Source organism: Centruroides sculpturatus, unplaced genomic scaffold, assembly GCF_000671375.1.
Source record: "Centruroides sculpturatus isolate CEXI.00-Female unplaced genomic scaffold, Cexi_2.0 scaffold291, whole genome shotgun sequence".
NCBI lineage: Eukaryota > Metazoa > Arthropoda > Arachnida > Scorpiones > Buthidae > Centruroides > Centruroides sculpturatus.
In genome coordinates this window covers 370,799-383,094 of record NW_019384514.1, presented here as the reverse complement: position 1 = coordinate 383,094, position 12,296 = coordinate 370,799, and the positions used below count along the sequence as shown (strand labels likewise).

General features: G+C 28.3%; 2 protein-coding genes across 2 annotated transcripts in view; one reads left to right on the top strand and one right to left on the bottom strand.

The window, feature by feature from the left end:
* Positions 1–3,978: 3,978 nt before the first annotated feature.
* On the top strand, positions 3,979–5,166 carry LOC111622494 (neuropeptide Y receptor type 5-like). Its single transcript, XM_023364886.1, has one exon. It carries the CDS (start codon positions 3,998–4,000, stop codon positions 5,066–5,068), a length of 1,071 nt encoding a protein of 356 aa, XP_023220654.1. The 5' UTR covers positions 3,979–3,997; the 3' UTR covers positions 5,069–5,166.
* Positions 5,167–8,922: 3,756 nt separating this feature from the next.
* LOC111622530 (probable inactive protein kinase DDB_G0270444) overlaps positions 8,923–12,296 on the bottom strand; it is a 6,164-nt gene continuing 2,790 nt past the window's right edge. The window contains exons 2-6 of the mRNA XM_023364934.1: positions 11,913–12,040; positions 11,660–11,825; positions 11,117–11,322; positions 10,509–10,711; positions 8,923–9,363 (exon numbers count right to left, since the gene is read on the bottom strand). Coding sequence (XP_023220702.1) covers positions 8,970–9,363; positions 10,509–10,711; positions 11,117–11,322; positions 11,660–11,825; positions 11,913–12,040 — 1,097 coding nt within the window. The 3' untranslated portion in view covers positions 8,923–8,969. The remainder of the gene's footprint in view (positions 9,364–10,508; positions 10,712–11,116; positions 11,323–11,659; positions 11,826–11,912; positions 12,041–12,296) is intronic.

Here is a 12,296-nt window from a genome sequence, read left to right as displayed (position 1 = left end):
CTATATACTGATCACTCAACATAATCCGGTATTTATTAAGAAATAGTTTTATTAACAAACTTTTAAAGTATTAATTTCAAGAATTCTAATCTTACAACAGAAAAACCAGGCACTGAACGTTCGAGCTTAAATAATCTTTTGAAATATCTTAATTGAAAATCTTCTTAATTTTTCAATAAGATCTAAACCCCTTTAACAAGGCATCAAAAAATTTAAACAATGCTTTAATAGAGTTCATCCTCATTTTTATCTGTAGTGTCAAATCCTGTTCTGTGCCCTTAAATCCGTCTTCGTGTGCCTAACTGCTTTAACAAAACAGAAATCTACAAGTGCAGCAATCAGCAATGCCGTAATCAGTAATCCTAGCTACAGGATTTTGTTTCATCCATATTGCACTTAATGAAGCAAACGTAGATATTGTAAAAAGCTTGAAAAATGTCTTATTGAGAGGTTGCAGCTTGTGAATAGTGTGTGGAGACATACATACACGGCAAACAAATGTGATTCTTAAGAGTATACTCATATTATTGACAACTCTTTGTGACTAGCATGTCCATCTAAGATTAAGAGAACAGGATTTTCGTTTTTAAGATGCATAGTTATTTGAAATGGTCCAACCATTGCAAAAATATGTCATCCTTCATCCAACCACTCTCCTGTGAAATTGCGATACTCTCCGGTACAGTTCCAATCATTAAACGATCACGACTGTTCATTTTTTTCCGTGGAAAGATGAAAAGAAGAGGTTTTATTTCCTCTTTTCATCTGTCCTGTAACATTCATGGCAAACATTAACATAATATTTTGTCCAACAGTTCGTGCAATGTTGATTGACTTCGGGAGTTCTTAAAGGTCAAAGGGGTGAAAGATAAAAGCGGTCGCGTGTCATATCTCGAGTAGGGTCGGACTTAATAACGATTTTACCGGTTATTAGCATTTATAATTTTTTTNAATAAAAGTTTTTAATATAAAGAATTACATATTCACAATACTCGAATACTTTTATAGTTAATATCGATATTAAAAATAGAAATCCTGAATGAAAAATGTAATAAATTCTTTTTAAAAAAAAATCAATCGGTCTCTATATATACATATAAAATTGGAATTAAATTTATCTGCAATTGTTTATATCAAGGTCATTCCTTTTTTTTATTATTTTCTTTTGTTTTTTTTTCGACAGATGTCGATGAAAAGAATGGTATCCTGCGAGTCTTCTTCGATGCATTTGACAAGTTGCAGTTAGAAAGAGATAGGGATGGCTTTCACCCGAAGGGACTACTTTGTCGTGACAGATGTCACTGATTAGACTTATAAAAACATCACTTTATTTCTTTTATAGACATCGTTCTCGATTTTTGCTTTTAAGAGGATTAAATCGATCGAGTTTAATTGAATAAATTGTATTTTGACAATAGAGTTACGTTTACTCCATTTTATTGTCTGTTAATACTACAAAATTGAATGCTTTTATTAGGAATTATTGGCTTGATTATTGGCAATAAAACTTTAGATTTGTTCCAGAGTTTTCTTACAATTTAATCTTAAATTTTGATTCGTATTTTTTATTTTTTTTTCGATTATTTAAGTGCTCTTTTTTTTTAAATATAATATTGATTATAGGTAAACATTTATATAATATAGCTTATTATTTACTTCTAAACTATAGTTAATTTTTTACTTTTTTTTTTTTTAAATTGAGTTTTATTGTATAAGCTCACTCTTTTTTTTTCATTACTATTAGAAAAACTTTGCTTATTTTTAGTTTTTTTAATATTAAGCGAAACGATTAAAAATTTGTAGATTCTATTAAGCTAATATTTCTCAACTTTTCTATATAAATCATCTCCTAAAGGATTTAAAAAGTCCTTTAGGAGATGATTTAAAAGATAAGATTCTGTTCACCCTGTTTAAAGCTTAATAACTCCTGTGCTTTTTGTCGAAAATTTCTGAAATTTTGCAAGGAAGTTTGTGTAATACGTGAATTGATACTATTAAATTTTGGTGATTAAAGGTCAAAGGGATGGGGCGATAAAAAGGGGATCGTGTGTCGTATCTCGAGTAAGGTCGAAATTAATGACAATTTTACTCGTTATTAGTATTTACAGTTTTGTTTTATAAAAACCCATCCCTACTTTGAAAATTAAGTTTTTAGTTATTTTATAATAATTAAAAATATAAAATGATTTTTAAAGATAAAATAGCATAACAGACGGCCATATTAAATGTTGCCGGGAAAGTTAAGCAACTCGTTAATGGATTTTTGTCTCCAGAGATCATATTTGTCACTGGAGAGATATCGTTTACTGTATTTGATTATAACAGATAAAACAAGTTGATCATAAACAAATAAATAGAAGTCAAGTTTGATCAAATAATGTGCTGAATTTTATGTTGATATAGGAATAAACATTAACATGAATTTAAAGTAAAATATTTATTCAAACAAACTTCATACTTTTACAGATACTTTACCAAGAAAGACTATTCTAATATAATTTATTTTGACTAAAATTCTTCTTAAGTAATTCCATAAATAAAGTAAATTTTAAATTAAGGATTTAAACAACATTTATTTTACAGATGTCATAATTATTATAATTCACATCTGTATTGTTTTGTTTCTGAAAAAGTTGAATGTTACAATACTGTATTTGAACAAATATATTTTATTTTAAAATAGTTTACAAACTTCGAGCGGTGATCACACTCATTTCATATAGGCCTATTTATATTCGTAAATACAGTCGACCCCCCTATAATTACGGTCCCTATAATTACGATTCCTATAAAACTACGAAAAAATTGTGACTGGTATCCGTATAGAACAGTAAAAAACCCCCTATATCTTATAGGGGTTTTTTACTGTTTTTTTACTGTTTCCAAAGAATGGAACGTATCTATATCTTATAGGGGGGTCGACTGTAATTCAAATCCCTTACAAAACACTGGATTCTAAGTAAGGATTTCGAACTTTTCATGAATATGAATGTTTGAAATAAGAGGTCTTGAACTTTGGAACCAATCGAATCCTTATAATTTTTCATAGCTAATATTTCTTTTTTAGCTAATTCTGTTTCTTTATTTCTTCGACAGAATACAATACGGATTTGTTCATACAATATTTTTTGCAGATAGATCTAAAAATACTTATGTCTTTCTTAATCTATATATATATATATATATATATATATTTCTTTTCTGCTCTTCCTTAAACTTGCAAATCTATTCTCGATGTTCCCTAACAATAACACCTGGAGAGATCACTAGAAAGGGTATCAGGAAGAAATGTGTTCATATATTTTTATTACTTATAAATAGATTAAAGAATTACATTCATATATGTTCATTAAAAAGAATCATATATCTTTCTACCCCTTCTGCTTTGACTGCTTAAGCTCCCTCAACGTGTTATTATTGAATTACTAAATAAACGATTATGTATATATCAGTGGCATGCAATTCATGGAAGCTGTCCCTTGTATTTTCTAAAATATAAATACATATTGTGGGATTATTTTCATAAATAAGTTCTTATATCTTTGATTTATATCAATGTATCTATTTTAGAGTTAAAATAAATAAACTGTTTATCTTTGTATCTGTTTATAATTTTTATGGAAACACAGCTTCCCTATCATTAAATGTCACCGCAGGCCTCTGGTATATGTTTAACAAATAGTATATTTTATCAATGAATTTTCAAACTTCATAATCTAACTAAATATTTTAAATAAACAGAACGTTTCGAATGTATTTATTTACACATTAAAAAATAAAGAAATACGTTAAATAAATACAAAAATGTAAATAAATACGCTAAGTAGATACAACAATAAATACACACGTAAGCAATAAAATTAATGAAATATTGAATATATTTATTTTAAATCTATTTTTAATTTGACATAAAAAATTAATCACAGTATATTTTTTTCAGGATTTCTTCAAGATTAACAAAATGAAAATAAATATAACTGACATCTTCAACTTTAGTATGGAACAAGCATCAGCCGTTCTTGAAGAATATACCCTTAGAGATCACATTTTTTCTTCTCCAATTGAGACCACTATTGTGATAAGTTACTGCATTCTCATGACATCGGGAGTGTGTAGTAATTTACTCATATCCATTGTCATTTTAAAGAATACGAAAATTCGTACTAATAGAAATCTTCTTGTAGTGAATCTCAGTATGACAGACATAGCCTTGTGCATATTCTGCATGCCTTTCACACTTCTGCAATTAATCAGAAAAAATTGGGTACTTGGTTCAGTTCTGTGTAAATTGGTGCCATTTTTTCAAGGTTCGACTATCTTTATCATGGCAGGAACCGTTATGGCCATTGCCATCGAAAGACATAACGCTATCGTACGGAGCCACATTCACAGAACTATTATTTGTAAAAAATTTTGTATCTGTACAATATCAATTTGGGTGATATCTTTAATTCTATCAATACCGGTTTGCCTCTTTCAAAAAGTTGTTCCTATTAGAATGAGTGGGTTTATTCTATCAGAAAAATGTATGGAACATTGGCCTTCTGGACACATTAAATCTATCTACACTGTTGTCGTCCTTTTAATGCAATTTGTCATACCTACTATGATTTTAATTGCAACTCATTGTAGAGTAAGAACATATTTAAATATAAAAATAGCTCATCCTCATCAAGAAATAGCTCCAGGATATAAAGAAAGATTACGGAAAGAACTGAAAAGAAACGAAAGAGCTACAATGATACTACTTAACTTATCTATTGTATTTACAATTAGTTGGCTACCTTGGAATATAGTTAATTTGATAGCAGATTTCCATCCCAAGATTTTTTCACCCGAAACTCTTTATTTAATTTTTGCTTTGTGTCACATCATAGCTATGACTTCTGCTACAACTAATCCAATTTTGTATGGTTGGCTAAATACTAATATCCGAAGAGAATTGTTAAAGATGGGCGAGGTTGTGGGGATAGTTTTGTCTTCACATAGTAGACCTACCAGTAATAATGGATCTGCAGTTCAGGTTTCGGATGGGATCGAGATGCGTAACACAGCTAATAGCAATTGAAAAATCTATATTTAGCTTGAATTTAATATATTTTCTCATATACCGTAGTTATACTCAAAATTTATCTGAAGCAATTATAGAGTTACTGTAATTTTATAGACTCGATTAATATTTTAAAAGTATATTTTAAATAGCTTGTATTCATATTTATTGTGATTATATTATAAATATATATATTTAATATAATAATTAATTTTGTACAAAATTATATTTATAATTTAGTTTGAAACAAATAAAATAATAATAAAAAATCGATCTAGTTTTGTTCTTCACTTTATAGAAATAGATTCGAAAAAATATATTGACAAATAAAACGTTTTCGCAGCCCCAAATAAAAATTTACTATAAAATAGAATGTATGATATATTTTATTCTTTCCATCCTGATGCCCCAAAGGATGTTTTTAATCATAGGATACATCATCACAGGTTTTCTTTCTGACCTGTAGGCGCTAAGAGTGTTTTTTTAATCAAGACATCGAAGATTTGGCTAGACCCGCAATGCGACGGAGCCTGATATATCCAAAATGGACCAACCCCGAAAAATTTCTGGGATTCCCGATTCGGACTTGAACCTTCAAGAAAACACTGACCGTTTGCCCTCTCATCCATGTGGTCATCTACATTGACACCTTTAACATTTCATTCCGAATTAACTACGTAATTTCTGTGAAAAAAATGATATCGAAGCATAAATATAAGGTTTTAACAGTCTCTTAAAATCCTACAATATGGATCTTATTTACATTTATGTTTACATTAATGCGATAATACAAATTTATACATCATACCACACTTTCTCCGAGGGTCGGATGGTCTAGCGGTCAAGGTGGCATCCTACCGCTCTGGGAACACGGAATCCAATCCTGGCAGGTTGAAAAATATCCAGGAATTTTCCGACGGTGGTCCGTTTTGATATGTCGGGCCCCATCCCTTACAACCCGGTAGTCCCATTTTTTCGGGATCTAAATCTCAATACAATTTTGAAATTTATACTTTTGTATGAAATCATTTTTGTCACAAATGCTATGTAGTTAATTTGAAATAGTGCCCACCAGTGGCCGAGGGGATAAAACCCCGTAAACACTGGTAGTTGGTCATAGGTTTGCGCCTCGCCAACGGACTGGCCACGTGGAGTTTTCAGGGGTTTCATGTTATCTAGAATAAGAAGCAGTTTCCCTTAAAAAACCTCCCGGTATACATTTGCCCTCGGAAGATTGTCCATTTGCAGCGTTGCCGTAACCAAATAAACCTAAACCCAATTTGAAATAAAATATGAAAGATGTGAATATCATTTAGATTATTTCTTTTAATTATAATCGAATATGAAATTGAATTTTTGAAGAACGGTTTGAAGTTAAAAAAATTTTTCATATATTTTTTAATACCATCGCGTAAAACACGTAATATAACATAATACAAAATAATTATAAAAATGTCATTAAATTATTGAAGCAAAGATTAAAACATTACAAAAGGGAGTGTAGGAAGACAAAATCTTCTAAACACGTATATATATAAATTGTTATTAAAACATGAGACAGTGTGAAGCCATTAAAGATATGAAGTGAGTTTATGAGAAACCTTTCAAATATTACTTTCACTTAAATAAATAAATAAATAAAAACAAATATTAAATATAGTTCAAATTTAATAGAATAATAAAATTATCTTCAAAACGATAAAGATGACAAAATTATTATCTCTTCATTATCTTTACACATATAAGGTATATAAATCTCTAACTCGGTAAGAGCCCATAATAACCCCGTAATAAACGATTTCATATTTATTACGTGTTCATTCAGACACGCAATAAGACAGTCAAATGATGAAGAATGAATTCACCATTTTCAGATCAAATACTTATGAAAACTTCTGAAGATTTGAAATCAGCAGATACATAAGGGCTTATGTGATAATTATATTATTTGATATATATATATTTATTATAGTTATCCTCTGCGAATTACATTTTGAGTACAACAAGTTATTCTTGGAAGGAATTGACGAATTGCTACTTACTGTCCTAAAGTATTCTATGTATACTTGATGGAGTTATGGTTAGGAACTGAAATTCCGGATCGCCTAAGATATCAATACAGAAATTCCGAAATTAGGCAAATGCAAATTCCGAAATTTCCGGATTGATATTATACATTAAATAATGCAATAAAAGATGTTTCTTTTAACGAATTCGTTCGGATAGCATTGAAGGATCTTGTTTACTTAATTTCTACTTAGTTTTATTGTGACTGAAAGTTCCAAGGTGACGATTTGTCAACTGTTTCTCCTTACTAGACTCAATAAGTTAGTTATCGTGTTATGTGATCAGTATTCAAAACAAATGTATTACAAAATATTATTTATTTGTTATTAATAATAGTACTTCCATACAAGAGAGAAAAATAAAACAAAATTAATAAATAAGCAGCCACATAATGGTCTATTAATTACAATACAGTTAATAAAAATGGTACAAAGATTTAACAAAAAAAAAAGTATGCAATTTATTCAATATTATCTTCGACATATTTTTATCATACAAATAATTCTTTAAAAAATCTTCACTAAGAATTTCTCTCTTAAACAACATTTTAAAACTGGACAGGACGTATAAATATGCGTTAATACACAATCGTAATCGGTAATACAATATAGGCAAGAATACCCCGTAGAAATATCTATATACTGATCACTCAACATAATCCGGTATTTATTAAGAAATAGTTTTATTAACAAACTTTTAAAGTATTAATTTCAAGCGGAGGTCTCCCTAATTCTAATCTTACAACAGAAAAACCAGGCACTGAACGTTCGAGCTTAAATAATCTTTTGAAATATCTTAATTGAAAATCTTCTTAATTTTTCAATAAGATCTAAACCCCTTTAACAAGGCATCAAAAAATTTAAACAATGCTTTAATAGAGTTCATCCTCATTTTTATATGTAGTGTCAAATCCTGTTCTGTGCCCTTAAATCCGTCTTCGTGTGCCTAACTGCTTTAACAAAACAGAAATCTACAAGTGCAGCAATCAGCAATGCCGTAATCAGTAATCCTAGCTACAGGATTTTGTTTCATCCATATTGCACTTAATGAAGCAAACGTAGATATTGTAAAAAGCTTGAAAAATGTCTTATTGAGAGGTTGCAGCTTGTGAATAGTGTGTGGAGACATACATACACGGCAAACAAATGTGATTCTTAAGAGTATACTCATATTATTGACAACTCTTTGTGACTAGCATGTCCATCTAAGATTAAGAGAACAGGATTTTCGTTTTTAAGATGCATAGTTATTTGAAATGGTCCAACCATTGCAAAAATATGTCATCCTTCATCCAACCACTCTCCTGTGAAATTGCGATACTCTCCGGTACAGTTCCAATCATTAAACGATCACGACTGTTCATTTTTTTCCGTGGAAAGATGAAAAGAAGAGGTTTTATTTCCTCTTTTCATCTGTCCTGTAACATTCATGGCAAACATTAACATAATATTTTGTCCAACAGTTCGTGCAATGTTGATTGACTTCGGGAGTTCTTAAAGGTCAAAGGGGTGAAAGATAAAAGCGGTCGCGTGTCATATCTCGAGTAGGGTCGGACTTAATAACGATTTTACCGGTTATTAGCATTTATAATTTTTTTATAAAACCCATTCCTACCCTGAAAATTAAATTAAAAATATAAAAACTTTTTAAATAATAAAATATCATAACAGATGGCGTCACACATGTTGCCGGAAAACCTAAGCAACTCGTTGCTAGATTTTTTTAAAAATATAATTATAATATTATGTTGTTTTTTTTTTTAATAAATTTAAGAATTAACTTATGTTATAAATTTAAAATGTCGTTTTATTTTCCTTAAAATTTACAATTAAATTTAGTTTTTCTTATATAACTAATTAAATTTATTTCTGTAAAGTAATTTATTCCTTGGATTTTCCATTTCTGTCTTGTTGGCCAATACAATAAATTGTTGTAATTGTAATTTTAAATTGGATAATTGCATATTAGCATCAGATTTCTGAACATTCGCTTCTTTCAATTGCTCATTTAATTGTCTCACTTCTCTTTCTAATTCTTTTAATTTATTTTGCAAATTTTCGATTATATTTTCGAAATATTCTTGTTGCCTTTTCATTTGCACATTTGCTCGTTGTTCTTCTTCATTTTTTAAATTTTGAACAGCTTCTTCTTTTTCTTGTATTAAATTTTCTTTCAATACTCCCAAGCATTTATCTTTTTCTTCTTCTGCTATTCGTTTTATTTCTCGCAGTTTTTCATCAAATCCACTTTAAAATAAATTTACATATTAAAATATACTTTTAAAAACACAACCAGATTTAAATATAATTAATTATAGATTAGGGTCTCGCGTTATAAGAGGCCTCGTTCACTTTACCAAACTATTTTATTTCTATTACTCATTATTATTTAAATTAAAAAATTTGTAATTTATTTCTCTTAAACGAACAGTATAATGAAAATTTATTTTTATTAAATTAATGGCATATTTATAAAATATAATTAAGTTACAATGTCGTAAAGAAAATCTTTTCTTTGTATAACTTATATACAACGTATCAGAAAGGTCGTGCCAATACTTATATTTTGACCTTTGATTTTAAAGTTTAACGATCAAAGGGCGGTTTATAGATCTTTTAACTTAATATTCCGACAATTTTAATTTTTTATATCATACTAAAGACTGAAAATGTAAGCCTGGTACAGCCTTTCTGTGATACTTTGTAGAAAAAGCCTGACCAACTTACAAGTACCAATGATGTACCGTTGCATTTTTATTCTTTTATAAAAATTTATTAATTAACCTACTCTTATAAAACAATCAATATTTATTAATAATTGACGGTATTTCATGTTATTTCTTTTGATAAAAACACTAAGATTTTATAAATTAAGCAGCCGCATATATCGCTCATCTTGGTAAAAATTCCCATTTATCGCGCAAATCTTGTTCCTCATTGGCACATAATTAAAATTGTTTTAAGCACAACAAAACAATTTATAAAATAAATACATAATGTAGATACGATCACGGACTTAAAGAGCACGTTCCAGTTTCTTGTTTCTCATTCAGTATCTACTACTTTCTTTTCATTGTTTTCCAATCAGAAACAAAGACAATTACGTGTTATCTTATATACAACGCAGTTCTAAAAACCCATAGTGATAATTAAGAGATTTATATATCATTTCCATGGAAATTACAAATGTCTTTCACGTTTTAACAGGTCATACTGTTGAGATCGACTTGTTAGCCATACTTGCTATATAAGATCAATACATAATTGATTATTAATTGAAAAAAATAATAGAAAATAACACGCGTATTGTATTCTAAAATGTTTCTTTTCTTTTCTGTAATAATTATTATTTAATAGAATAAATATATAATTTATTAGATTCATTAATTTACCTTCTCATTTGTTTACATTTATTCTGACCCATTTTCATTTCATGCTCTTGAGCTTCACTCACCGCTTCTTTTAATTGATTTTTAAATTGTTCAGTTACATCTTTCACGCTCTCTTTTATTTTCTCTTCACTTATTCTTTTTTCCTCTTCCACTTCATTTTCAATTTCTTGTTGTACTCGAGCTTTAACTTTAGCTATTTCATCCTGAAATATTGATTATAAACACCGTTAAATTCACTTGTTGTATTCACTAATTATTACAACTAAAATACAAGGTAATCTTATTCGAATATTATTTAAATTAGCATTTGAAGCTCATTTATATTAAAATATATTAAACTTTTGCTCTCATATTTAATCTGAAGCTTCCCTCAATCCAATTTAACCAGTTCTTTACCTGAATGTTTTCCATGTTGTGGATTGTGGGCAAATACATGAACGTGTATTATAAAATGGCTTCAAAATTGCAGATGTTTGCATTTGATTAAGATTTATATACCTTGACATTTAGGTGTAATATAACCATAAACTTTACAGATATCTTTTGTGCCATTCTATAAATAATTAATTATAAAAAAATTATATAAATGATATATAAAATCAACGCACTTGAAGCTGCTTCTGAAACTTCATTTGCATTTCTTTTATATATTGTTCATTTTCTGCATTCATTGCTTTTAATGATTCCTCTACGGCTTTTTTCTTTTGTTTTTCAACTTCTTCTTCTATGATTTGAATAGCTTCTTGTAAGCATCTCTTACACTCATCTGAATATTCTTTCAAGCAATCTCCGTATAATTTTCCTCCTAAACCAGCTATAAAAACATCATATATTATATCAAAATACTGTTAAAATAAACAATAAAAATACAGTCGAACCCCCCATAACACTGTTGATAACTCCGTTTTATATGAATTCCATGTTATACGAGTCACTTAAATTTTACGAATAGGTGAGCCGTTTACAGCCCGGCACACGTATTTGTAAAATCTAAGTGACTCGTACAACATGGAATTCATATAAAACGGAGTTATCAACAGTGTTATAGTGGGGGGTCGACTGTATTGAAAATAATATATACTTAATATATAAATATAAATCTACTACTTATATAATAAAGAAATAGAATTATAAATGTAAAATTTTCTTACATTCGCAGTCTCCTAAAATGATTTTATTTTTGTATTTATTTAGAATTTCTTTAAGATCATGAATAACTTTTGAAGAAATATCTTCTATTCTCACGTTGAACTCATTAGAGAATAGAGATTCTTGGTTATCTTTTTCAGATGAAAGATTCTTACTTTTTATGCTAGCCTATAAATTAAATTTTCTAGCTTATTTATAAATAATTTTTTTAACTTATTATAAAATATTAAAAATTAATTAAAGATGAATTCGTACAGTAAAACTGAATTGATGATCTTTAGAGGGAGAGAGAGAATCGTTTTGTTCTTTATCAGAAGAATCATTCTCTTCTAAGTGAATGAATGTTTCCAGGCTTTTAGCCAATTTTCCAACATTTTCTAAAACTATTAAATGAAAAATATTATGTTTTTAAGTAAGAAAAATCATTCAAAAGTTGATTGATTCAAGTTGAAAAATGAAAGTTTGACAGAAACAAAATTTGTAATCACATTTATTTCATGATTTAAAAACTATTTTTTTTTTAATTTTAATAATTTTATATATTTTTTTTAAATGAATTTTTAATAATTAAATAGAAAAATAAATTTATAATTAAACTAAACTTTTATCATTAAAAGTTTTATAATTTATCTATAAAAT